General features: G+C 38.2%; 1 protein-coding gene and 2 long non-coding RNA genes across 5 annotated transcripts in view; 1 reads left to right on the top strand and 2 right to left on the bottom strand.

The window, feature by feature from the left end:
- Positions 1-25504, top strand: part of pde5ab (phosphodiesterase 5A, cGMP-specific, b) — a 105510-nt gene that overhangs the window by 1085 nt on the left and 78921 nt on the right. The window contains exon 1 of one of the 3 annotated variants that reach the window (XM_085139747.1): positions 20795-22059. The exons of the other annotated variants lie outside the window; for them this stretch is intronic. Within the exon in view, the coding sequence (XP_084995873.1) occupies positions 22058-22059 (2 nt within the window). The 5' untranslated portion in view covers positions 20795-22057. Of the gene's footprint in view, positions 1-20794; positions 22060-25504 lie in introns of those variants that run through there. 3 annotated transcript variants of the gene reach the window in all.
- Positions 1-25504, bottom strand: part of LOC146523349 (uncharacterized) — a 51371-nt gene that overhangs the window by 5595 nt on the left and 20272 nt on the right. The gene's annotated exons all lie outside the window — the stretch shown is intronic.
- On the bottom strand, positions 24397-25106 carry LOC146523350 (uncharacterized). The gene is made up of 2 exons (XR_014870527.1): positions 24592-25106; positions 24397-24555 (listed from the first exon to the last, which is right to left on the bottom strand). It is a non-coding gene; the product is annotated as an uncharacterized LOC146523350 (long non-coding RNA).

Raw genomic sequence — 25504 nt, 5'->3', positions numbered from 1 at the left:
GCTTTTGGTTTCTTTTTCACCATTTCAAGGTCACATTCTTTCTATCTTCTATAACTTAACACACATAAACATCAGACATCTTATTTTTTTTCCCACATTTTCCCCTCTTAGTCACTAAAATAACTCATTAGTTCTGATAACTTATCACTAAGGTTAACAACACAAGTGTGCTGAGTCCTTAAAGTCAAGCATGAGTTTGTTCTGACTATATAAGGCCTCTGTCTTCCCTCCTCTGCTCCTGCTCCTCGTTCTGCAATTTGGCCTACTTAGTGGTGAAAATATCTCAAGAAGTCTTTTTGCTTTGGTTTTACTACACAAGACATTAATGCTTATCTGCTGAGATCTTTGATGCTCTTTTAGAGGTTTGTTTTTTTTAAAGTAGAACATTGGGGTGGTTAGTGCTGAGCGTAGATTTGTGTACAGTAGAGATATATTAAGAATCGTAGCAAACAAGGCAAAGTGGAAACATTTTCAACCTCTGAAGTGATGATTAGTATCCAGCTGAGCTGTTCAAAAGATTGAGAGCTTCATTTGAATTTGCTTCATTAACTAATTCGCAATACCACAACCACAAGATAAGAGTGAACCACTTGTAACATTAATTTATATATATATATATATATATATATATATATATATATATATATATATATGTGTGTGTGTGTGTGTGTGTGTGTGTGTGTGTGTGTGTATATATATTACAACAGATGAAATAATACACCATCCAAAATGTGTAAAATTGCCTGCTCTTAGGTTTGCACAACATTATAGGATTGTAAACAACTTGCGGCTCTTTCCACTCTCGTCTGCTGTTGCTCTGAACTACAAGGTAGCAAAGTTAGCGAAGAGAGAGACTATCAGTTAGAGAAAGTTGGTTATCTTGCAAGTATCCAGTAAACAATTCATGCTAAGAATCTTTATTTCCTGAGTAAAATCTGCATAATATTATTTTTTGCACCTCTATTAGACCAGGTCATGTTCACCAATAAACACTTAAGAGCAATGCTGATAAGTTTGTTAAGTGTAGTAATTTTACAGTAACCGTACATTCAGCATCTTGACAGTTCTGGTATGTGGTAAGTGGTTTCTGTTCTCCCAACCCTCAGAAAAACTACAAAGAAATTTCTGTCTTGGTTTCTGTGGCTTAAGAATTTGCCTAAAATGTGTATTTTTCTGTTCTTGTTTCAAGTTTGCTGGATATGTAAAATGGCTCCTTATTAACATGGCGGTGTTAACACGTTTAACAGGTGATAACTCAACTTATTCTACAGGGTGGGCCATTTATATGGATACACCGTAATAAAATGGGAATGGTTGGTGATATTTAAGTCCTGTTTGTGGCACATTAGTATATGTGAGGGGGCAAACTCCTCAAGATGGGTGGTGACTATGGTGGCCATTTAGAAGACGGCCATCTTGGATACAACTTTTGTTTTTTCAATAGGAAGAGGGCCATGTGACACATCAAACTTATTGGTAATGTCACAAGAAAAACAATGGTGTGCTTGGTTTCAACAGTCATATGTGTTTATAGAAGAATATATTTTCTTTCTCTCCCTCCGTCCCTCTAGCGGGTGCAGATCCTTTCGGGTGTAACAGTTTGATTAATGGCCCTGCTCTTCAGCTAGATTTAGATTGAGCTTGCCCAGCTTGGAAGTTATTGCTTTATAATAGGAACATGTAAGCAAAGGCCATGTGCTTTTCCTCACTCCAGGAGCAACAATTACATAATGAAGAAGGAAAGAAAAAAGTAGGATCAAAGGTTTACATATAGGGTTGATGTTTGAATATGGACAAGTGTTGGCACAAGTTTGTATTTATGTTCTTTGGTTCATGTTTCCAGTGCCTTCTTCCACCCAATCCCCTTCTTTCTGTCTTCTTTTGGTTTGTTGAGGTTACACGAGTCACCTATTCCCTCTGGAGGTGACACTAATGGAGCAAAGTTCCCGTTCTGTGGATCCCAAGTTTCCATTTTAGGATGAGAGCTATTCCAAGCCATGCTTGGTTAAAAATACACCCAAAAAACAACCAAGATGAGATTAAAACAAAAACTGCATTTTGATGAGAGAAAGAGAGAATGATATGAACAGATGTGTAAAAGTTATTAATACTCACAGTTTTCACCCATGTCTTAAGAGCCTTACCCACTAAGAGCAATACTGTATTTTTACAATTCTGTTTTACACTTTAAAATATCTGTTTTTGACTCAAGCTTTAGAAAACCTTTAATGGAGCACAGTGTCAAAACGTGATTTACACTTAGAGGCGGTTTTCCACGGTACCTTTCAAAAGATATAACAGCACAGAGCCTGACTCTAGGACAAGTTTCCGCTGCAGAGGTGAAGTGTCAGCCAGCCAGGCGCCTTTGCGTTTATGTGAGCTGGGTAATAGATTCACTAAATCTGTGAATGGGGAGAATAAACAGAATCAAGTCCATGAAAGGAAGGTGAATCAAAGGATAGCTTATTATGACCCTGGCCAGAGTCGTCCCTTGACTGTTAGAGATGAAGATTTATAGTCACGCCTGCTGTAGATCACTGGTAATAAGGAACAAGCACTCAGAACTTCAAAAATGTAATACAGGTCTTACATAAATTATTATATTAAAAATAATAGTAATTATATATAATATTTAAATATATCTGCCGACCTTGGGCAGATTGGATATAAATATTCAGCTTTAGATTAAGTTTATATAGAACAAAATTAGAATATTAGAAACAGCAAAGATATACTTACTTTTCCAAGATCCTTCTAAAACTATATCCACCACTTATTCCTTTCATTTGAGTAGTATAGCCACAATGGGATGCTGTTCCTTTATTTTGTGTCATAGTAATTTGTAAAAACTTTTGCTTCAAAAATTTGAATGGAAACTGATATTGTACCGTTTTTCCCAACATTTTATTATGCGACTTTTATGTGCTAAATGTTTGGCCTGCCACACAAGACCATAATGACTTAGGTTCAGCCACAAATCAATCATTTTATTGACTTGCTGCCAGAACCAGCTGACTCCCACAGCATCAGCAGAAATGATGAGGGCAGTGAGCTGGTGATCTAACCCAAAATCTGGTCTGTTAGCTGGACCATTGTTGAAATATTCTGTAACAGTAATGAGATGATAAGGGATTGTATGGTGTTTGTCAGAAGTTGCTAAGTGCCAGTTCTGATTTAGAATCAGACTCAGAATCAAAAAGGGCTTTATTGCCAAATGTTGAGCAGGTTTACAACATTAGGAAATTGCTGCAGTACTTAGTGCAAACATACTGTCATATAACGCTTAAATAGACATGAAAATAAGAATAAGAATTAAAAGTGCTAAGTAGATAGATATATACATGAGTGCAGGTGGTGATCAGTGCCAAACATGGAATGATGCAGTGAACACAGCGTAGGGTCATGTGTTAGTGGTGGGAACAGTCATATGGTTATTAGTAAATCCACAGACGATTTTTCAGTCGTGCGACCATTTTGGGGATCGCCCCGAGTTTCGCCTTAATCGTGTGTCATGCATCGCATAGTACACTTGGGGTAACGAGAAGCGATTAACACCTCACGACCAGCTCCCGATCAGCAATCATATGGTCGCAAGAAAATGTTTGAAATGTCTGAAATCCTGTCGCCCTTCATGGGGTATCAACGCAAGCTCTCACACTGTGCACACACAAACACAGAAATGGAAGTGAAAAGATGGAGTAGCATGGCAGTGCAGTCTTTGATCTGGACACAAGCGATGGAGGCACAACTTCTAGAACTTTGGCAAGCTCATCTGAGCCTTTTCCATGTGGCCAAAAATTATCACGACCACAACAACCGTGAAAAGAGACGGACGTAGCTGCTCAATTGCAACTGCCTGGTTTTTCATTAGCAATTTAGCAAAGTTGATGGTGGTGTGTGTGTCTGTGTGAATGAAAGACAGAGAAGGGGAGCGAGAGACAGATTTTGTGTTATAACCTTCATGTTATGGACGCAGAGTGTGAGTACACAGGTCGCATCAGAGCATGAGAGACCATGCATCGTGACAGACAAACTTCTAACCCCTGCGATTCAATTGTGCAGATTGACCAGGAGCTAAATAACACGACTGAAAAAAAATCGCAGTGTATGCCCAGCTTTAGTAAAAATTAACCTAGTGAGAATGTAGACAGTAACGATTTATTTATTGACCAAAGGGAATAACACCTGCAATATAAACATGTTTGCAAACATGCAAATTGGACCAAACAGAACTCCATTTGTTTTTATCTTGTTTGAGCCATGAGCACGCCCACTTCATGACAAGGTCACTGAAACAAATAGTTTCAGTGGTAGTTGTTGAGTAATCCTGCACAGGCAGGCTGAGTTTATGACCAATAAGATGTGAATAAGGTAATCAAACTTTCACACTACAGCTTACCAGCCTTCGACGAAATCACATCCAGGGTCAGTGAAACATACTAAATTAGAGTCATGAATGCTAGGACAAGCTCCTGGGGCCCAAAGCTCAAAGAAATCTTCCAAGTTAACATAGGGAATTGAAAAAGACAATCAACAATGGATGCCCATGGCAAACTATTGCTACACCTGGAATATACAGCTGCGATCATAATGCGCAAACTCAAGGAAATCTTGAAAATTGTTGTAATGGAAAATGGTTATAGTTATAATATTGGTTTTCCACCATATGTGGTCCACCTTTACCAGGTTTTATAAGTGGTAAAGGAGGTTCTTTTTATATTTGGGTTTCTGCCAGGCAGAGGTTTCTGGCCAACCCCTTTGCAGCTAAGTGCCACATAGCAACATATCAGGATCTGGAGCAGACCTCCCCAGGTAGAGAAGAATAAGATGAATGCCCAGGATCTGCACTGCCTCAACACATTACCTTACACCCTCTGCTGACTATTCATCTGCAGGCTGCCACACTGGCTCTAACCCAGTTAGCAGAGCGAGCATGGAGCACCAGATCCCATTGAGGAATTAGAGTGTATGGATGCATATTTTCAGCTAATAAATTACCTAGGAAACCTGACTGCAGTGACTGGTTCACTTTGTGAGCACTCTTGAGTGCTTTCAAAGAAGAAACACCTTAACATCTATATTTAATATACTGAAAGTATATTTTTCACTTGTGAATACGTCCACGAGCGTCCACTGGTATAGCTGTTTACTTTTAGATCCTTTAACTAGTCTTAGTGAATACATTTTTTAAGTTATAATATTAGTGTTAATCGATAAATGTTAGCTAGTATGTTACATATTATTTACTCTTTCAAACTGAGAGCGGAGCACTGCAAGCAAGCAAAATTTCATAAATGTTTTGGCTTTGTATTGTATAGCTGATTAGTATATTATATGATGCAAAAAACAATTACAGTTGTGTAAGAATAATTTTTTAAAAAAGTGTAATGAGTAGGAAAACCTGAGGAAAAACCTGTATTGATGGGTCAGTTCAAGTTGACATGTCAGACAGAAGGTAACATATCCATTAATACAGAGGTGTAACATACCAAATCATGGTATTTGATTTCAATGGCATTTGAATGATATATCACTACATTAGCTCAGAGATTCTCACATTACAAAGAGGGAGATGGCATCATCCACTGGTTTCTGAAGTCCTGTTTTGAGGCCTAGAAATGAATATTTCCACTCTTGCTTGGTTCCAAAAAAACAGATGTAAGAAGGAGGGGCAATTTTGACTGTGAAAAATTAGTTTGCCATGATGATCTTGCAATCCTTTTAACAGATTATATCCCCAAGAAACAAACAGAACATCTATTCCAAAACAAACCTAAGTTTTTATCCATAACTCTATCTCTGTAAACTCATCAGGAAAATGTTTACAGAGGTCAAGTCAGAAAGTTGTTTTCCCATATACTTGTATAGAAGCAGACAGTCTAATTCACTTCTGTATTCCCTTTATTTTTAAGAGATGACTCCAATGGGTCCAGCATGCCAATATACTGCTCAAAAAATCTAAGAAACACTTTTTAGTCAGTGTATAGCATCAAGCTGATTAAACTCCTGCGGTATTAATCTGGTCAGTTAAGTAGCAGAGGTGTTTTTTAATCCATGTTGGCTTCATTGGTGTTAATGAAATCAACAACAGGTGCACTAGAGGGGCAACAATGAGACAAGCCCCCAAAACAGAAATGGCTCAACAGGTCAAGGGCAGTGACATTTTTTCTCCTCATCTTTTCTGACTGTTTTTTCCACTAGTTTTGCATTCAGCTAGGGTCAGTGTCACCACTAGTAGCCTGAAGAGATACCTGGACCCTACAGATGCACAGGTAATCCAAATTCTCCAGGAGGGCACATCAATATGTGACATTGCCAGAAGGAAATTCCAGGAGACAGGCATTTACTCTAGTAGAGCCTGACAGGGCTGTAGAAGGTCTTTAACCCCTCAGCAGGTCTGGTGTTTGCTCCGTTGAACAGGGTGAGCACTGCCAGAGCCCTACAAAATGACCTCCAGCAGGTCACTGGTGTAAATGTCTCTGACAAAACAATCAGAAACAGACTTCATGAGGGAGGCCTGAGGGCCCAACTTGTTCTTGTTCAAGTGAGCCTTGTGCTTACTGCCCAGCACCATAGAGCCTGACCGGCATTTTGCCATTAGGGAGTGCTTTTGAGATGTGATGTATTTTCAGAGTGTTTTTTTTTTTTTTTTCAGTAGTTGCAGGGCTGTGGTTACATCACAGGTGGGTGTGCATAACAACCAATCACCATATAATAGGCTTGATTCTGGCCAGAAGTAGTAAGGCGTATTCTTGTATTGACTGTGATATTTCACTTTATCTGTGTGATATAGTAATTTCAATAGTGCCTTATCCCTGCTCTGTCAGGTCGAAGACAGAAAAGTTCATCTTTGTTCCCTGAACTGATTAACAAATTCCTGATTTGATAGATGTCATTCTTAATGACATTACTAGAATTACAGCAGACCCATGGAGTAAATCGATCCACAACCTGTTGCCATTAGCCAATGACTAATGGCAAAGGCGTGCGCTTGTTCTCTCTTTACAGACTGAAGTTCAGTTGCTCCCGAGCTCATGAATCAATGATCTGTTTTTGTTAAATTCCAAGAAAGACCATCTTTTAATATCTATTTGATGTACTTGATGTTTGAGCAATGATAGCTGAATGTTTTGCAACCATAGTGATCAATATTAGTTCATGTTTAATAATTCACTGTAAGACATGGGACAATTCCAAGTATCTGTGGGGATAAAGGCTTTAATCTGGTGAGATATGGCACTATAACTTGATTATAAAGTCTGATTGAACACTAAACGACATGACAGCCACTTTATTATTTCCCAAATCATTATATTCCCACTGTCTAATGTTTGCTGTAACTATTCTTTACCCTGTGATAAAAAAAAACCCCACAACAATTATAATGCATTAATGTATATGTTTACAGAGTTTCTACAGATCCTGAAACTCTTAAAATGTATTTCTTTTAGTTGCAATAACATTTGCAGTGACTCCAACATAATGCTTTGTCACACTATCAATATCAACATTATTTATTTATTTATTGTATTATTTTTATTTATTGTAATATCACTCATTTTTTTACTCACTCTTTCATGTGTACAATGGAAAATGCAGGTTTAATGAAAATCATGAGGAGGAAAAGAAGCATTGAAATTGCTTGTGTAGCAATTTTTAGGTAATTTGCAAAAGAGAGAACACTTTCAGAATAGTGTTCACTATCTCTACAAAGTACTGAACACTGTAGAGGTTTTAAATAGTAGATTTGACAGCTTAAAAGCAGAGATTGGTAGATGGTAGATGCCATAGATATGGGGAAAAACTAGTTCTGATGACATAAACGCAGGGACCTCAATTCAGTAGCAAGAGCTGCAGTCTGTAAATATCTATCCTGACAGACACCTGTTGACACAGTGAATATGTAGCACTGCACATACTTGTCCTCACTGTCCTGTGAACATGCAAATTGTGCCAAAAAGAGGAAGCTTGTGTTTACTTTAAAGACAAGCCTTAGCAGTTATGACCCATATAAACATGCAGTACTGAGCAACTTTCTCTGCATTTCTCTCTGAGGTTACTCAGATATTATTGATGAAAATGGGTTCTTCACCAGTCATCTCAGGCAGCAATTTTTCTCCTGTTCCCAAGCAACTAATGATCCTCTAATGGTTTCAAATCCATCTTGTGCTCAAAAGGAAGTAAGTGATTTTCCACGTAGAGCAATTATTAAAAGTTGGTGTGATGTGCAGCATGTTTTCTTTTAAATTCTGCTTATTCCAAATTGGACTACTTGCTGTAGTTCTGTGTCATGTTTTTACAGCAAACGTTTTAGCTTGTCATTGCCGTGGAATATTAAACAAAGCCCTTGTGCAATATTCAAAATGATTGCATTCCAGTTGGGTTCCAAGTTCTTGGTGTTTTGCATGCTGGCTCACTGAGCTTGTATAATGGGACTGTCAGCTGTGAAAAGGCTTGGAGGATTTTTGTCTGTAGAGTAGACAAAATGTTGGAATTGTCTGGTCTTGTTGCAGCTGAGTAATGCTGTACATTATTCAGTTTTCACTACAGTGGCCAAAACATAAAAAAGAAGAATGTTTACCAGACCTATGGTTAGGTGAACTAGCACTTGATCTTGTTTTTTGCATGCGTGGCAGCTTTGATGCTTAGGTAACAGTGTTCCACGAAAAAATATATATATAAACATCACACACACTGAAGCTTTGAATGGGGAAAGCCCCTTGGAAAGGCTGCCATGGAGGTTGTAGAATTGTTTGCTTACTCCACCCAGGTAATTTGCACTGTTTGGTAGTAGCCACATACCAGAATGACACATCCTCCTGGTTGGTTCACTCTGCTTGTCCATTGGTCTGGAGGTAAAAGCCACAAGAAAAATTAACCAAAGTCCTCCTTCTACACCCAAGAAGGAAACTGGGGTCCACAGACCGACACAATATCCAAAGGAATTCCATGTTAACATGTGCTCTAGCAACAGGGCTGTTTCCATTAAGTTTCAATACAGTTTTATTTATACAGCGCCAAATCACAATAACAGTTGCCTCAAGGTGTTTTATATTGTAAGGTAGACCCTACAATAATACATTCAGAGAAAAAAACCCAACAATTATGTGACCCTCTATGAGCAAACAGTTTAGCGACAGTGGGAAGGAAAAACTCCCTTTTAACAGGAAGGAACCTCACGGCAGAACCTGGCTCAGGGTTAGGGTCATCTGCTTTTGTGGTGGGAGAAAGAAGACAGGATGAAAGATATGCTGTGGAAGACAGCTGTGTTTCTAGCCCTGATGGGAGCTTGAGCAGAGTGAAAAAGTGAGCAGCGTTAGAAATATGATCAGTGATGGTCAAGACCATTCATGAAGTCCAGAGCAATGTAGGACTAGTTGTGTACAAGCGTCGGCAGCAATCTAAACTGTCCCCACAGTGCAGAGATGGAATTTTAGACACAAACAGAAAAGACAAACATATTCATAAATATTTTTGAACAGAATTGGCCACAAAAAATAGTCTGAAGGAATGCAATTGTGTATTTCTTTTGTAGGATGACATGAAATTTGGCTGTGACCACAATGTCCTGATACCTAATGTAATGTAGAGGAGACAGGGAGGTCAGGTTCATTCTGTTGAGCGTTGATGGCCAGAAACTTCCAAACTCTTCCAACTGAGAGACAGCCAAGGATCCAGACAGAATCAGAGGCCACACGTTGGTGGTACAAGGCATCTGGCTTTATATTAGATAATGGGAACTGGGATGATAAGTTATAGTGAAGTTTAACCTAATAAATAACAGGGCCAACTGGACTTGTTTAATGTTTAGGTGCTTTACTACCCAACTATGCAAAGGTTTTGTGATCTGCCCAAAGGGGATACAATGGCAGCTCCGTATAGTCACTGACTACAGGATTTCTTCAGCCTTAAATACTGTATCATGAAGTGATGAATGATTGCCAGCAGGTGCGAAGAATCAACGTCTTCAATGTCTGTGAGATTGGATGACAGTCACCAAAGACAACAACACGAAATGAGAAGATAAAACTTTACACAAAGTTCAAATCACATGTTAAAAATACAATCCTGGTGCTTCCTAGATTGAGGCAGTAATGCTAATGAATGAGCTCCTATGCTGCTTATTTAAATGTCAAAATACATGGGGAGCAATCTTTGAATAATATGAAAATTAGAATGACTTTACAGTTTTACAGGTCTTTCACACAACAGTTCTGTGTCTTAAACCGGCTGGTGTAGTTTGACAGTAGCATCCTGGACATCAGAAATAAAGTCTCTAATATAACATATTTAAAGCACTTACTAATAATAACACGATCTTCAGCAACAGTGCAACTGGAGCAAGCTACAAACAATGCAGTCCACTTCGCCATAATTTCCAAAAAGGTAAGCTAGGCTGAGTATAAATGAGCAGGAATACTGTAGGCCGTATTTGAAACTTCCTTCAGGAGCGTTGTTTTAATACTGTGGGAAAGGCTTCTCACCAAGCTTCTCATTGGTCTTGTTGTTCATTCCTGCCTTGTGCAGGTCTACACGAGGTAGTGGCAAGGTTAGTATGGAATTAACTGATGCTTTGGACAGGTTTGCTTTATACATATAAGGAGTTCATTTGCAATTGAATAAATGATTGATTGATCATCAGTCTGTCGGAGTCTATAAGAGTCAGAATTCTGGCTGGGTTGTAGGGTATTGAATACTTATTTTACTCATTAATGTGGAAATCAATTTATGACTTATATGTAATGGATATTTAGTTGGTATTATGTCTCTCACCAGATGGAATGAAACTACCATAAACACTAGAGAATGTTATTTCTTTTTAACTGAGCAAACTTACAAATTCAGCAGGGCACCAAATAATTATTTCCCCCACTGTAACATGCATGTTCTCTGCTCTGTTAGTCCAATCTTTGTGAGTCCACTTACTCTGATTTGTTGCACCCAGTTACAGAAGCATACAAAGTACATCGTAGCATATGCATTAATTGCGTCAAGTAGTTCAAGAAATTTCACATTTCTCCTAACACAAAGTCACTGTAGATATATGTGGTGAAAGTGTGACATGCTGTAGATGCAGGTACATTAAGGGAAAATTGCAATATAATTTTAAATAAAGAGCCTGACAGCTGGCATCAGTGACAATAAATACACTCCACGGTTCTTATGATTAATAATTAATCAGAGTCCTTTGAGGAAACAATAATTATGAAATATTTCATATTTTCCCTCCATTATTTTAATGTTTTTCTTTTCATTTCCTTAAGATACCTTGATAATCTTTCCTGGCCATGTGGCATTTTAATGGCTTTACTGGTTAAAAATAAGGTTGTGTTGACTTGTTACATCATCTTGTGGCACAAAGAGGTATTACACAAAAGTATGGCAGGGCATCATTTCAATGTCGGTTGATATCTCTTGAGCAATATAAAGGATTTAGAGACAATGTCATGACTGTTGTTTCTTCACATTCTTCTTAAAGGCTTAGTTAAATGTGGAATGGTTCAATGGTTTTAAAACACATGAATTTACAAAAAATTAATTTATGCCTAGTTTGAGACGTCATTATCATCACGCTAATTCATGCTTTGGTACATAAAAGTAATCTTTATTTTTCTGCTGTTACAGGGCAATGATTACGATGGAAATCATTTTCTGATATGATGTAGTTTCTTCCAGTCTAGACATAAATCTCCACATTTGATCTAAACATAGTTAGATTAATATATATATATATATATATATATGTTCTAAAATGCCCTAACTATCTAACTATCAACTGATACAACTGCTCAGAATGATAAATATTCCTGATAACTATTCCAGTCCACTTAAAATATAGTTTTCTGGAAAGTGTCCATGTCATGAAAGTTTCCATGGCATCAGTTTGTTACTGATGATTGATTTCACTTTGTGATATGAGTGCATCTAAGTTATATCTACAACAACACACTGTAACGGGAAGCAGTCAGGTGGTTAAGCAGAATGAGAAAGGTGTGGTGGTCACAGGAATATCTGGCCAGGTTGTTGTGGGCCTCACCTTAGAGGTGAACTTGGCCTCATTTGAGAGATTTGGGGAAACGCAATCAGAACACAGGCCACAGACACCACCAACAGTGTCCCTTTAGATCGGAAAAATAGATGTCGACCACGCCATAAATCATGGTGGGTCAATGACTGAGGCAGCTAGAATAATTCAATCTAACCTCGAAAGATCAGCTGTGGTCTCAGTGATCAGAACTGCAGTGAGAACTGGTGAGTCTATAGTGTACATTACAGAACTATAGACGTCTGCAGGCTCAAACAGCGAAGTTTATGTAACTGTAAATGTGTTCTACAGTCTGAGGTCATGTTCTCATGTAATTTTCCCCACTATATTAAGACTAAATCAAATAGTGGAGACAGATTCAGATTCAGGAGTGAATTGTGTTTACCTTAGTCTGGGACAGAAATTACATTTGTCTTACAGAAAGACAACACATCCAATCAATATAGGTACCAAATGTACCTAAAACAGTCATACAATGTGGATTTTGAGAGAAGTGTATCCACAATTCACCAACATTTTTCCCCCGCTTCCATTACCGTTTCAAAACATTCAAAACATTGCATTCATATTTTTTAAAGCAATCTCAGACTTTCAAAATAATGAAGAGATTTTGTTAGAGCACCCACATAAAAAGGTACCGATAGTTTCACTGTTTATGTCTTCATAAAACCATTAGTTTTTGTAGCACAGAATATGTAATACATGCTTCATCACGGAGCTACATGTGATGCCGCTGCAAAAGGACTAGCATAGCGAATACCAGAGACGCAGTTGAATCATTAAAGAAATCTGAAAGTTATTGATGAAAAACACAGTTTAAAGTTAAATGAAGTCAACAATTAGCCACAAAAATAAAACAAAATAAATCACTTATCTGTAACAGTTGATACTAGTGTCCTGAAATTTTCACGATATTAACTTGGAATATTTTTCTTGAGTTTCCCAGAAAGAAACAAAAACATAAACACTGAAAAGGAATGCAACTGTTGCTCATCAGTTTAAGCAGTTGTTTCACCCTAAATATAACTTACATAACTATTGACCAGGGACCATGATCAGCAGTCTTACCCATCAGGGATAAGTGCATTTGCATGCACATAATGTGACAAACACTGTTTGCAGTGTGTGTTTATAGGTTAGCAACCAAACATCATCTAACAACCCTGGAGAATAACACAACGCAGAGATCTACACACCTATACAAACAGCTTTAATGAGTGTGTTTCCACTCATCAGAGATCTTTTCCATAGGGTCATTTTTTCCACATACATGTGCACACGTGTACTTTAAAGGCAAGTACGACATAAATTATTGAGGAATTTAATTTAAAAACCACTGATGATTCATTCTGATGTGGATCTAATTTTTCCATTTAAACGTTTGCTGTGTTGTGTGATTTGATGTTTTACAGGGACTAAAGTTTAGTCTCAGACTGTATCGAGACCTAAACATCAATCATTATTTCTCTTAGCTTTCTTTCAAATTGTTCTACTTGTTTCTATTACTGTGCTCCGACAATCACACATCCAGTCTACTGCATAATGGGGCCACAAATAAATAAATTTATTAATAATGCCAACATGGACAGCTTTTTTCTGTTGATGAAGAGTCTGTGACATCTAGGGTAAATGGACATTGAGTTAAATTTTTTTCCTATCAACACTCAATTGTTATCTTAACTAGTAATACACTGATTGCCATGGCATTTGACTCAAAGATATCTATTCCATCATGATGAAGATGGTGTTATATGTCAATGTCATCATCATCATCATCGGATCCCAATTTCAACTCATCATTAAATTATTACTAATGACCAAGTACCTGCCAAACAGCTAGGGTTATCTTTCTCCTCTAAGTGCTATATAAACACATGAAATATTTTTCTTTTGGCCAAATTCAGCTTACTACACCAATTACATGCTGACATCTTTTAGTGGCACACCTCCAGCGCTTGCTCATTGTAATAACCATGGCTGCTAAGATAATTTATTGGTTTTTGTTGTATCAGCGTTACCGTTGAAAAATTATATAACTCATCATGTTACTTCCCAATCAGGGCAGTAGATGATACTATAGCCTTGTGTAATTACGTAACAAAATACAAAGTTCAGAATGAGATCACTGGCGAAGAATGCCATAAAATATGAGGGGAAATCTATTTAGGCTAATAAATGCAGTCCAGATGGGAACATCTACTGTAAGCCTATATCTGCTGAGTTATTGAGGCCAGTATGACTGTGGAAACAGCCATAAATCTGGACAGTAACTGAAATCAGGACAAGCATTTGTTACACAAGGTAGATGAACAGGAAACTGAAAGCACTGCCCGATGTAAGGCAAAAAGTGCTTTTAGGAGACACAGGGGTCAATGCTGGTTCACATACTTGTGTTAAATATGTATCAGTTCTTTTCAAACTATACATTTCACTAGCTGGGCCCACGTCCTCATTCTAGGTTTGACAGCGTTTTAGTAGGTAAAGGTGAATGCTTTGACATGAATTGAGCTGTGGGATTGGGGAAGGCCTCGAAGGGGATTGGCGACGGCTCCCAGGCCTGGCAGATCCCCATGCACTAAATAGAAATTAAGAAGTTAAAGAATTGAGAACAAGGAGGGAGGGTGGGGCATGTAAACGAGAATGAACAGCTTGCAGAACTGGGGGAACCTATGTAAATGACAACTGGAAGGAGCGTGTTTGTGATCCTGCTCCTGAAATTCCGATACATAATCTCCAATGAAAGCCCTGGAATTCCAAATAGACAGCAAATAACAATATGCCAGAATTATTTGATAACATAGCTATTTGACTTACAAGTATAAAGATTCAAAGGTAAAAGGTTGAGTGCAAAAAGTGTTATTTCTAAAAACAAGTTCCACAAAAAATTACCAAAATGATTATTCTCTCTGTTTCACAGTTCCACTCTATTTAAAGGTAATGAAATTACAGGAATCTCAAAAAAAATGCTTTATATTCCCAACCAGGGAACTTACATCATTACCATTTAAACTTTTTGGTGTGATACAAACCTTCTTTTCAGCTGGAACTAAGTTATTTGATTTTTTACTTCTTTTTTTCTATTGCCTTGTAGCATCTTCGTGATATTATTTTTCTGTTTACTTATTTTGCTGTTCGATCACAAATCTGCTCAGTTAGTCGGCAGTTAAGTCTCGAAACTGCTCTTTTCTTGTAGTAGTAGTTCACACACATGATGGAGGTATTGTCTAGGTTGCCTTCTTGCTGTAGGATAATCCCATTTATTTTTCTAGTCTTGCTAACCATACACAGCACTTACACTACAAGTCGCACTTTACCTATTATTTTATTTATTCATTCATGCCTTTATTCTGTGCACATAAGCACGTTTTCCATGCAGCCAGACATCTAGCTAATTTAAAATCATCAGTTATTCCAGCATCAATATCTTTGGGCTGTGGAGGAAGCTGGAAATCAACCCACAGGAATATCATAGCAACTCTTCCCAAAAAGGCTTTGTCACCAGGAAATTCAAACCCTGAACCTACACAGCTGAACCTGATACCTGCTAAGTTTAATCACTTTTAAGCTGTGCTTGAAGCTTTTAGCACGTTGGCCTTTTCACACATTGCCAGTTCTCCAGTTTTCCATGTGCTTTTGGCTGTAGGGAATTGGACTGTCAGATCCTTTGGCTTTTATTGCAGTTCCTTTGCAGATTGAACAGTGTTTTAAGTTTAAGTTGTTTTGGCATATTGAAGCTGCATCGTAGTTCATCCGATAGTAGTGGCTGTTGCACCTTGGGGTGCCATTAAGATAGGTTAAGCTAAGCATGTTACTGAGGTCTGAAGAATATGTGGTTATTTACCAGGCTTGAACTGTAATTATTAGGGTGCCTCACCTTTTTGGCATTAATTTCCCCAACCACTTAACTAATTCAGGGTCACCTTGAATAGGTTGCCACTCTATTACAGGGCAAACACTGAGAGACAAGCAAGCATTCACAACTATGACTAATTTAAAATCATCAGTTACCTTAGTCTCTGGGTTAATATGTGACTGTGAGTGAGGCAGAATACGCAGAGAACCCACATAGGGAAAACATGCAAACTCCACACAGAAGGACCCTGGTTAGCTGGTGGATTTGAACCAGGAGACTTCTTGCTGTGAGGTGAAATTATTATGACATCCAGTCCAACTAAACCCCATTGGTGCACTGCAATACAGCAAACAAAAGTAGGATATGTCCGCCAATTAAGCACTCATCTTAAGCAGGTCATCTTGTGTCTTGTGAAGTTGCTGGTTAGCTGCTTTGATGATTACAGGAATGCACAGTCTTCTGTGTCCTTTAGGGCGAAGCCTACACCAGTGTACACTGGCCGAAAAAAGGGTAAGAAATCAAGTACAAGTAATTTATTTTAGTTGTGATAGAAATAAAGATAATTTATATTTAATCGTGTTGTGTTTTGTGTTGTTTCACTTTAAATTTGTTTAAAAGGAAAAAGCTGAAAATTTAAATAGTTAAAAGTTGAACTGTGACTAGTTTTTATATTATATGATTTATTTATTACATTTTATGTGGAGTGAATAAATAAAAGTATATTTACGGTGGCCCCTAGAGACAAAACATGTAAAAACTCCAAAATAGGTACAAAACACAACAGAAGTGCTCCAGGTTGCTAGGGGCAGTGTTGAGCTTTTGTTACCTAGTGGCTACACAAGCCAGCAAATACCCACGACCAGATTTGGTGTGTGGTAGTAACAGGTAAATGAACTTTTTTTTTTAATTATTTGAATATATATGAGTGCTTGTGTATAAATACACAAACAATACACATATGCTTTCAATTGTGTAATTTAAGTGATTTAGATAGCTCTGTTTTGGAAGTTCAGTTAACGCTAGAAATGTGTTTTGGAGTTTGTACGTGCTTTGTCTCTAGGGGCCACCGTATATTTATATATAAACATATATAAATAAAACCACTTTTTTTTACATTAGTAATTCCTTTTGTGCATAATTTTATATTGTTAATAATAAATTAATTAAAGCAACAAAACAACCTGAAGAGCCGGTTGGGAGCCGAAAGAGCCGGCTCTTTTTAGTGAGCCAAGCCGAAAGAGCCGGTTCTCTAAAAAGAGCCGGAAATCCCATCACTATTCTAAATGCATTCACACTCTGAAAGTAGATGAAACATCTCAGAAAGCTTTTTTTTCTAAGATGAAACTGCTGTGCAAACACATATACACCCTCTGTCTTTGTCATTATAATTTCCGTCTATTTTCACTCTGTGCTGTCTAACTGGAAACCTGCCAAAGTACAGTCAGAGCAGGCGAATGAATGAATTCCTCTACAAAAAGAGTCATTTTCTCTTCTCTTTTCTGCTGCGTAGGAATTTGCCTTTTTTTTCTGAGTATTGGGTGCATCCATTTTTCTGTATGTAGACTCAGACCAACAACACACCAACAAAGTGGTGTTTAATAGTAATGTGGTCCTCATTTCTAGCACAGGATAGGGGAAGATTATGTGATATTTGTACAGTAATTGTCACTTTTAGCTCGGTGCAATCAAAGGCTTCTCTGTGATTTCTGAGAAAAACAGCTCCATTTGAGCTGGAGGAGAGCAGCTCTCTGTCACTCTGACTCTCTTGTGAGAGTTATTCCTGCTGTCCTCACTCTGTGCTGACACTGTGCAGACACACATCTGTGTTTTCTCCAACATTTACTGGATGGAGGGAACCCATTAAACACAGCTCTGCTAACAAACAGTCCTGTTTTAAGAATCAGAGGTGATACTGAAAAAAAAGGCTTTTATCTCCTCAAGTGAATATTTTCAAAGCTTACTGCTCCTGGCAGGACCAATTTATGTCATTTATTTTATTTTAGTTGTAAACAATCTGTAGCCTAAAATTATACCTTGAATCTAAGATGTGTAAACTTCTGGTTTTCAGCAAAAGCTGCTAGATTTGTATCAGTCTACAAAAGACAATGGAATCCTTCCACAATGACTTAACAATATCCAGTCACTGATAGCGGTTTGAGAACTGAGTCTTAATCAGGAATGGCCGATTGTCCGGTCAGGTCTTTATTTTCGATGGAAAAGATATGGATAGAATCCACTGACACCAAGAGTACAGTAAGAAAAACACGGGAGAATTATGCCAACCTTTACTTCTATATACTGTGTATGTGAGCGTACAGTGCCCTTCATCATTTTTGCAAAAAAGACAATTTTTGTAGTTTTGCCACAAACACAGTTGATTGTAACGCAAACAAAGAATATTTAGCTGAAGCGATTTTACAAAGAAATTGGTGTTTAAGAATTACAGCCATTTTTTAGAGGTTCAAAATTCATAGAACAATTGGCAAAAAGTTTTATGTTTGCAAGTCAAAATAGAAACAGATATAATATCTGAAGTTGATTCAAAGTGTTGAATGTTTACTCATTACCATAAATTTTATGTAATTTTAAATTAGGCTGAAAACCCAGAATAAACCATAAATCAGAGAGACAACAAAATCTTTAGACATTGCCAATCGGGTGCATTGTCTTAAAAATTAATGCACAGCAACTCAGCAACAGTCCAGCACACTCTTGCGTCAGCACTGCTGGACACTGAGAGTTACAGAGAGTTTACAACAAAGTGCAAACCACTGATTACGACTAGGAAGGATTAGACTTTGCCAGAAAACATCTAAATGAGCCTGCTTAGAAAAAAAATCTTTGGAGAGATCAAACCAAGATCGTATCAGATCATATTAACTGGGAAGAGATAATTATGGGAAAGGAGAGAAACTGCTCATGATCCAAAACATACCATAGTTGAGGTAGCATTATAGCATGGAGATTTATGGCTGCCAGTGGAGCTGATAGCTATAAATAGAACCATGTTTACTGATGATGTGACATCTGATAGAAGTAGCAGAATGAATTGTGATGTCTACAGGGCTGTACTCTGTCCTCAGATTCAGCCAAATGCTGCAAACGTGATCAAACAGCACTTCACAATTCAAATAATGATCCAATGCATACTGCAAAAGCAACCACAGAGTTTCTCAAAGTGCGATATTCTTCAATGAGTTCTTCAAAGGACTGATCTCAACCCACAAGAGTGTGTGTTTTCACTGTTAAATCCAACACTAAATACAGAAAAGAATCACAAACTGGAAATACTGAAGTGGCTGCAATAAAGGTCTTCTAAACATGCAGACATGGGAGGGAATTGTTTTTCAGGATTAAAAACACTCTAGTTTGTCTCATTCATTTTGAAATGTCTGTAATTTCCTAATTTTAATTGTCTATGATTTTAAGTTAGCTCATTAGATTATACAGAGCCAAGAACAGAAAAAAAACTGTCTGAAGCCTGAGCGGCTGAACTCACTATTTGGAATTTTGATTGCGTAGAGTTCTGATAAGTGCGCGACCAATAAGGTTAAGTTTTTGTCAGTGCGCCGCTCTGTCTGTAGAGACCTCAAAGCATTTTAAATCACTTCTGATAAACCTTTGTATAGGTGTAGAGTGGGATCATCTTAACAGTCCTTCTAATTTGCCTTATATCCACCAAACTCTTTCTTGAAAATTGACAAAATGTCTAATAAGTTGGAAACTATGGTTCTTATTGTGTATTGTTAACAAAACAAAATTCATTCAACATTTCAAATATAAACATTTGACCTCTGACCTCTCCTTCCGAAGGTCAAAGTAATATTAATGCAATATAGAACTATTTAAAACTATGTTTCTTACTGCCATTGATGACATTGACAACATATAGACATATATAGAATGGAGATTCTAAATATCACATTACTTTCGACCTCTAATCTCTTCTTTAAGATCCAATAGGGTCAAAGTTCACAAATGTCTTTTAAAAAACTATGCTTCTACAGCCTTTGTTTGCATTGGCAACGTTTAGAAAATGATACAGGTGATTACATTAAAGTTTGTATCCAGATGTCATGTTGCATTTGTGGTGGCTGTAGCTCAGGTTTGAATGAGTGTGAATGTTAGTTAGTGAGCACTTAAAAGCATAGAAGAAAATGCTTGTGTGACTGGGTGAATGTGGCATGTTGTATAAAGCGCTTTGAGCACTATATAACAATCAGTCTATGTGACTTCTGATCTCACTTTTACATTTAACAATATTTCTTTTAAGCTGATGCCAAAATGCATTATACAGAATACTGTATAGAGAAAGAAAAGATTGGTGTGAAATATAACATTTACAAATCAATACCCATTATCCATTACCTATTGCTACATAATGTTTATATCCAAAATACATTACTATTCCCTTAAAAGTAAATACTTCCCAGAGAGTGAGCTGTGTTGGCAGAGGTTTGGACTCTCTGAGTGCTTCTTGTTTTTCTATCTGGTTTTAACTAAGCACTTCCAGGATCATTTAAAGAGAATGCCCACAGATGATTATTCTTGAATTTGCACAAGGGCCCCTTCATCACACTAATGATGGACATTCGGGTTTTTTTTAACATATTCATTTACAGTTCATCACAATGTGTTTCTTTTGTGAGACACAATGATACAGTGGATAGCATTAGTTAGTAAGTGGATGCTGTTTTTTGTTTGGTTTGTTTTTTTGATTTAAATTGTATTTATTTATTTAAGCAGTTACAGTTTTTGCCCGTTGCTTGAACACATTTTGCAAAACTTCGCTCATTGTGCCAAAACTCTAAACACAAGTAAACATGACACAACACTGGGAAATATACCATTCACATCTGTGCCAAATTGAAACTCTATACTCTCAAAGGCTAACCTCTGCTGTCAAAACCTAACATTCCTTTGTCAAAATGTAACTCTGTTGACAAAATGACACATACTTGCATCATATGCAAACACTTACAGATCAGGGGGAACACACTAGTCTACTTTATATAAAACACTGCAGTCTTTGATTTTCATTGTTTATGCAGAAGGCATATTTTCAGGAGACACATTTTCAAACAACCAAAAAAGCAAATAGGCCTACTCAATATTGTACATTGCAGTACCGTGAATTCAGATAAAGCAAAAAAACAAACAAACAAACAAACAAACAAACAAACCATAATACAGTAATAGAAAAAACACTATACTTGTCAATAGAAAATTGTACTTAGTAGTCAGCATAAGCTTTTAATGATATAAGTTTGATGATAGAATACTGCATGATGACCTCTTTATGACTCAGACTGTTGTTTTAATTCACTGTGACCCGTTATCATGCAGGGAAGGAGCAGTACCTGCTAGATAAGACAAGCAGTTTCACTCCCTACCAGGAAGAGGAGAGCTGGATACTCTTATCTTCGCTCCCTAACAAGAAGAGGGGCCGCGTCCTTCAGAATCACACATATACACCTGCATACGCACATACATACTCACTAACATTCCTCCGTCTATGAACAGACGTATTCACTGTTGTATTATTTTTGTATATAAATAAAGACAAGTGCAAAAACAGAGCGCTGATCACAGGGTCCCCACTCTCGTGTGAGCGTTCTGACTGCCCTTGCAAGTAAAATCTGCAGCGTGTGTGTGTGTCTTCACTCTTAGACTCTCAGCTGAAGAAGTGTCATTTAGAATAAATCTCTTGACAATACTGTAAACACAAAAAAATCATGACAATTGTGCATACGTGGGCTCATGGATCCCGCCGTCTGTTGGGGTCTAGCCACAGGACCTCATTGACATTGCAAGCAATGTCTTCTCCCGCTAAGCACCGGGGAAAATATCCTCTTGCATGTCGAAACCATCCATGGATTGCTGTCACCTGAATGTCACCGCAGGCCTGTTCCATTGCCTGCAGAAGAGGCATGCGGGCACGTGGTCATATACATGCCATCTCCAAGCCGAAAAAAATTCCTCTATAGGGTTTAAAAATGGTGAATAAGGGGGCAAGTATACCACTTCAAGTTGGTTGTGGTTGGAGAACCAGGCCTGGACCAGAGCAGCCCGATCAAAACTGACATTATCCCATATCACCACAAACTTGGGCTGATCTGGTCTGTTCTGTACAACTATACTATGGAGAGCATCTAGAAATGTTGGCTATTGTATGGACCTAGTTTTGCATGATGATGCAGAAGCCCTCGAAGGCTTATGGCGGCACACAATGTGATATTTCCCCCGTGCTGCCCTGGGATGTGCACAATTGACCTTTGGCCAATTACATTACGATCCCATCGTCTTGTTTTGCACAGGTCGAATCCAGCTTCATCAATGAAAATGAATTCATGAGGCTGTGCAGCTCCATCCATGGCCAAGATTCTCTGTAAAAGAAGAAAGAGAACATATTACTGTACTACAGTGCTACACATACAGAACCCTCACCCCATCACACAGGTACCTGTGTAGCTCTCAGAATGGATCCATGTGGTACTGATATGGTACATAACCAGCTGCTACTGGATTTCACCAGTATTGTGTATTGTATATGTAAAGGACAGTTACACTTACCCGTAAATATTCAGCTCGAAGTCCTTTGACCCTGTCACTGTTCTTCTCAAATGGGACTCTGTAGAGCTGCTTCATTGTGATGCTGTGTTTTCCCAAGATGCGTCTGATGGTGGTGATGCTCACATGGTTTATGTTGTTGAACACTTGCCTGTCTGCAAGTATTTGCTTTCGTAGCTGGTGGAGACGGATGGCATTGTCTGCCCTCACTAGGTCCACAACGGCAAGTTCCTGCAGTTGTGTGAACAGGCGTTGGCGTCCTCCCCCAGAAGGTCTTCGAGTCATTCTGGAGAACTACAACCATATATTGTCATCACTTTGCTTATTTTTCTTACAGTACTTTACTGTATATACTGTATCATCCACTGTACAACACTGTACTTCAATATAAGTAATCATGGTATGTTTCACAGAAACTACCACTTTGGCTGCAAAAGGAGCATTAGCACCCTGCAATACCCTGCACACTTGATGTGGTAATGTGATATACTGTAGAACAGTGCTATAAAAACCATCTGAGTAGAGTAGAAGGTAGAGAGGTGAAGACAGACCTGTTTTCTAGTTGGAATGTTCTTATTACAGATGCCACTGAAGGGGCTTAGATGTGGGTGGACTCTCTGCCCAGCTTCCCTCATAGTCAGGCCATGGTTGATGACATGGTCCACTAAAGTCGCTCTTATATCATCAGAAATATGGGTCCGTGCATGGCCTCTTCGACCTCCTCCTCCTCCTCCTCTTGCTCTCCCTCCATCCATGCTTGCAAAGTTCTTGAATTGGCCAAACTGAGGGCTTTTTGTAGTTGGCTAATTGTTGTTCAGTTTTGCAAGTAAGTGCCTTCAGGTGTGTATTTGAGTGGTTGCAATTACCCGATGTGTTTTGTATTTTGGATACATGTGTTTTCCAAATGGCACCCTGAAATTTAATTTTGTGAACGAAGTGTCTTATGTATGAAATAGAGTGTAGTATGCAGGACCATGTGTGTTGCATAAAGGAGTAAGTGTGTTGCATAATTGCAACTAGGGTGCAAAGCAGCGCTTTTGTTTAAGGTATGGGTACATGTGTTTGAGGTATGGTAACAAAAGCTTCAAGTTGTGTTACTTTAGTCTAAGCATGGGTTTATAGTGTTCAAGCAACGGGCAAAAACTGTAAAAAAAAAAAAAAAAAAAAACTGCTTGTGTGTGTGTGTGTACCTGTGTAAATTTGGTCCCATTATGGGGACCAAAATACCCGTCCCCATGTGCTTGAAAGCATTTTTGAGGCTCAAAATGTCTTTTAGTGTTAGGGTTACAGTTAGTTACAGTTTTTTCTGATTGCTTAAGCACATTTTTTGTAACTATTGGCTATTTTTGCAAAATTCTACACACAAATAAGAAAACCTGTCACCCAATTATCAAAACATTGTAGTTCTCTTGCAAAAGCGAACACAGCTAGATTAACTCTTCACACCTTCGTAAAAATGGTGTTTTCGTATCAAACAGTACACACAAGCCATCATCTACTAAGCACACAATGCGCCAACTGCACACTGATGGTATGAATACAAAACACATCTGGCTTTTGCTTTCTCTGTGCACAAGCTAGGCCATGTCAGTTTGAGCTCATACTTTTGTCATAGGTCTGTAAACATGGAGGGATCCAAACTTCAAGTACTGGTGTTTATTTACACACATCAAAACAAACACAAGTGTTTATTTCCAAGTATAGGATTATTTGCAATCGCCATGTTGACTATATGGGTTTCTTGGTCTGCAGTGAACATGCGTCCTCTGCCCCCAGCATCTGGTCATCTAGCAATTCTGTAAAGTAACAATTTCAGTATTTTTACATCTATGGTATTGTTGTGTTTCTCATTAGCATATGGCAGTGCTACAAATCTTAGTGCAAAGTGACTGTACTAACCGATTCTCATTTCAAAATGTCCTTATGATGCTTGCTACAGTGTAGCGGCTCGAGTTAGGCTGAACCCGTCGGCCAGCTTCCCTCAGGGTCATTCCACGGTTGATTACATGGTCCACTATTGTAGCTCTGATGTCATCAGCAATTCTATTTCTTACTCTTCTAACCCTTCCTCTCCCCCCTCCTCGTCCTCTCCCCCCTCCTCGTCCTCTCCCCCCTCCTCAACCTCCTCTTGTTCCTCCTTGTCCTTGTCGTCCTCTTCATCCTACTTCTTCACCTCCACGTCCTCTTCCTCGGCCTCCTCTACTTCTCACTCTTCCTGCTCCCTCAATTGTACTCCACACACAGAGCTTACCTGTATTATAGTGCTTGGGCTGATTGCAAAGTGAACTAATTATCTAAAAAAGTTTTTACATGTGACAGTGTGCCAGACAGTTGGCAAAATAGTGTAAATAATAGCCATAAATGTGTATAGTTTTGCTAGGAGTGTGTTGATCATTTGGAAATTGAGTGTAAAGCAGTGAGTTGTGTTTACAGTTCTGCAAAAAGAGTGCTGTGCAGTGGATTGTAGCTACAGGTTTGCAAAGTGTGTGTTACAAAATGGCAAACTGAGTGCAAAGCAGTGTTTGTGCTTTTAGTTTTGCAAACTCAGTGAGTGGTTTTGCTATAAGTATTAATAGTTTTAGAAATTGTGCTATAAGAATCACAGTTAGTGTTTAAGCATTCAGAAAAAACTGTAATGGTTAGGTTTAGGGATTCATTTTTTATGGTTATGGTTAGGGTAAGTGGCTAGGGAAAGCATTATATCAATGAGATGTCCGCACTAGGATAGCAACACCTGACGTGTGTGTGTGTTTATGCGTGATACTGTAAATGTTAACTCATAGTTTGCGCTGCTTACAGCGGTGACCTTCTTGTATCCCACAGCAGGTGTCTCAGTCCTTGTTTCATGGGGGAGTGACAAGTCATCTCAAAGCTTTTCTGCTTCTGTGGGAAAGAAATAAACTGGAACGTTTTGTGGTCCTGAAGCCTTAAAAGGACATTTCCGGTTTATCCAAAATTAGTCTCACTTTCATACTCATACAGTTGAATGATACATTACTCACCAACATGTGCTGGGACTATGGCAGAGAATAAAA

The sequence above is a fragment of the Neolamprologus multifasciatus genome, chromosome 3 (genome assembly GCF_963576455.1).
Source record: "Neolamprologus multifasciatus chromosome 3, fNeoMul1.2, whole genome shotgun sequence".
NCBI classification, from domain to species: Eukaryota; Metazoa; Chordata; class Actinopteri; order Cichliformes; family Cichlidae; genus Neolamprologus; species Neolamprologus multifasciatus.
The sequence above is the reverse complement of the archived record's forward strand: the minus strand, read 5'-3'. Positions and strand labels throughout refer to the sequence as shown.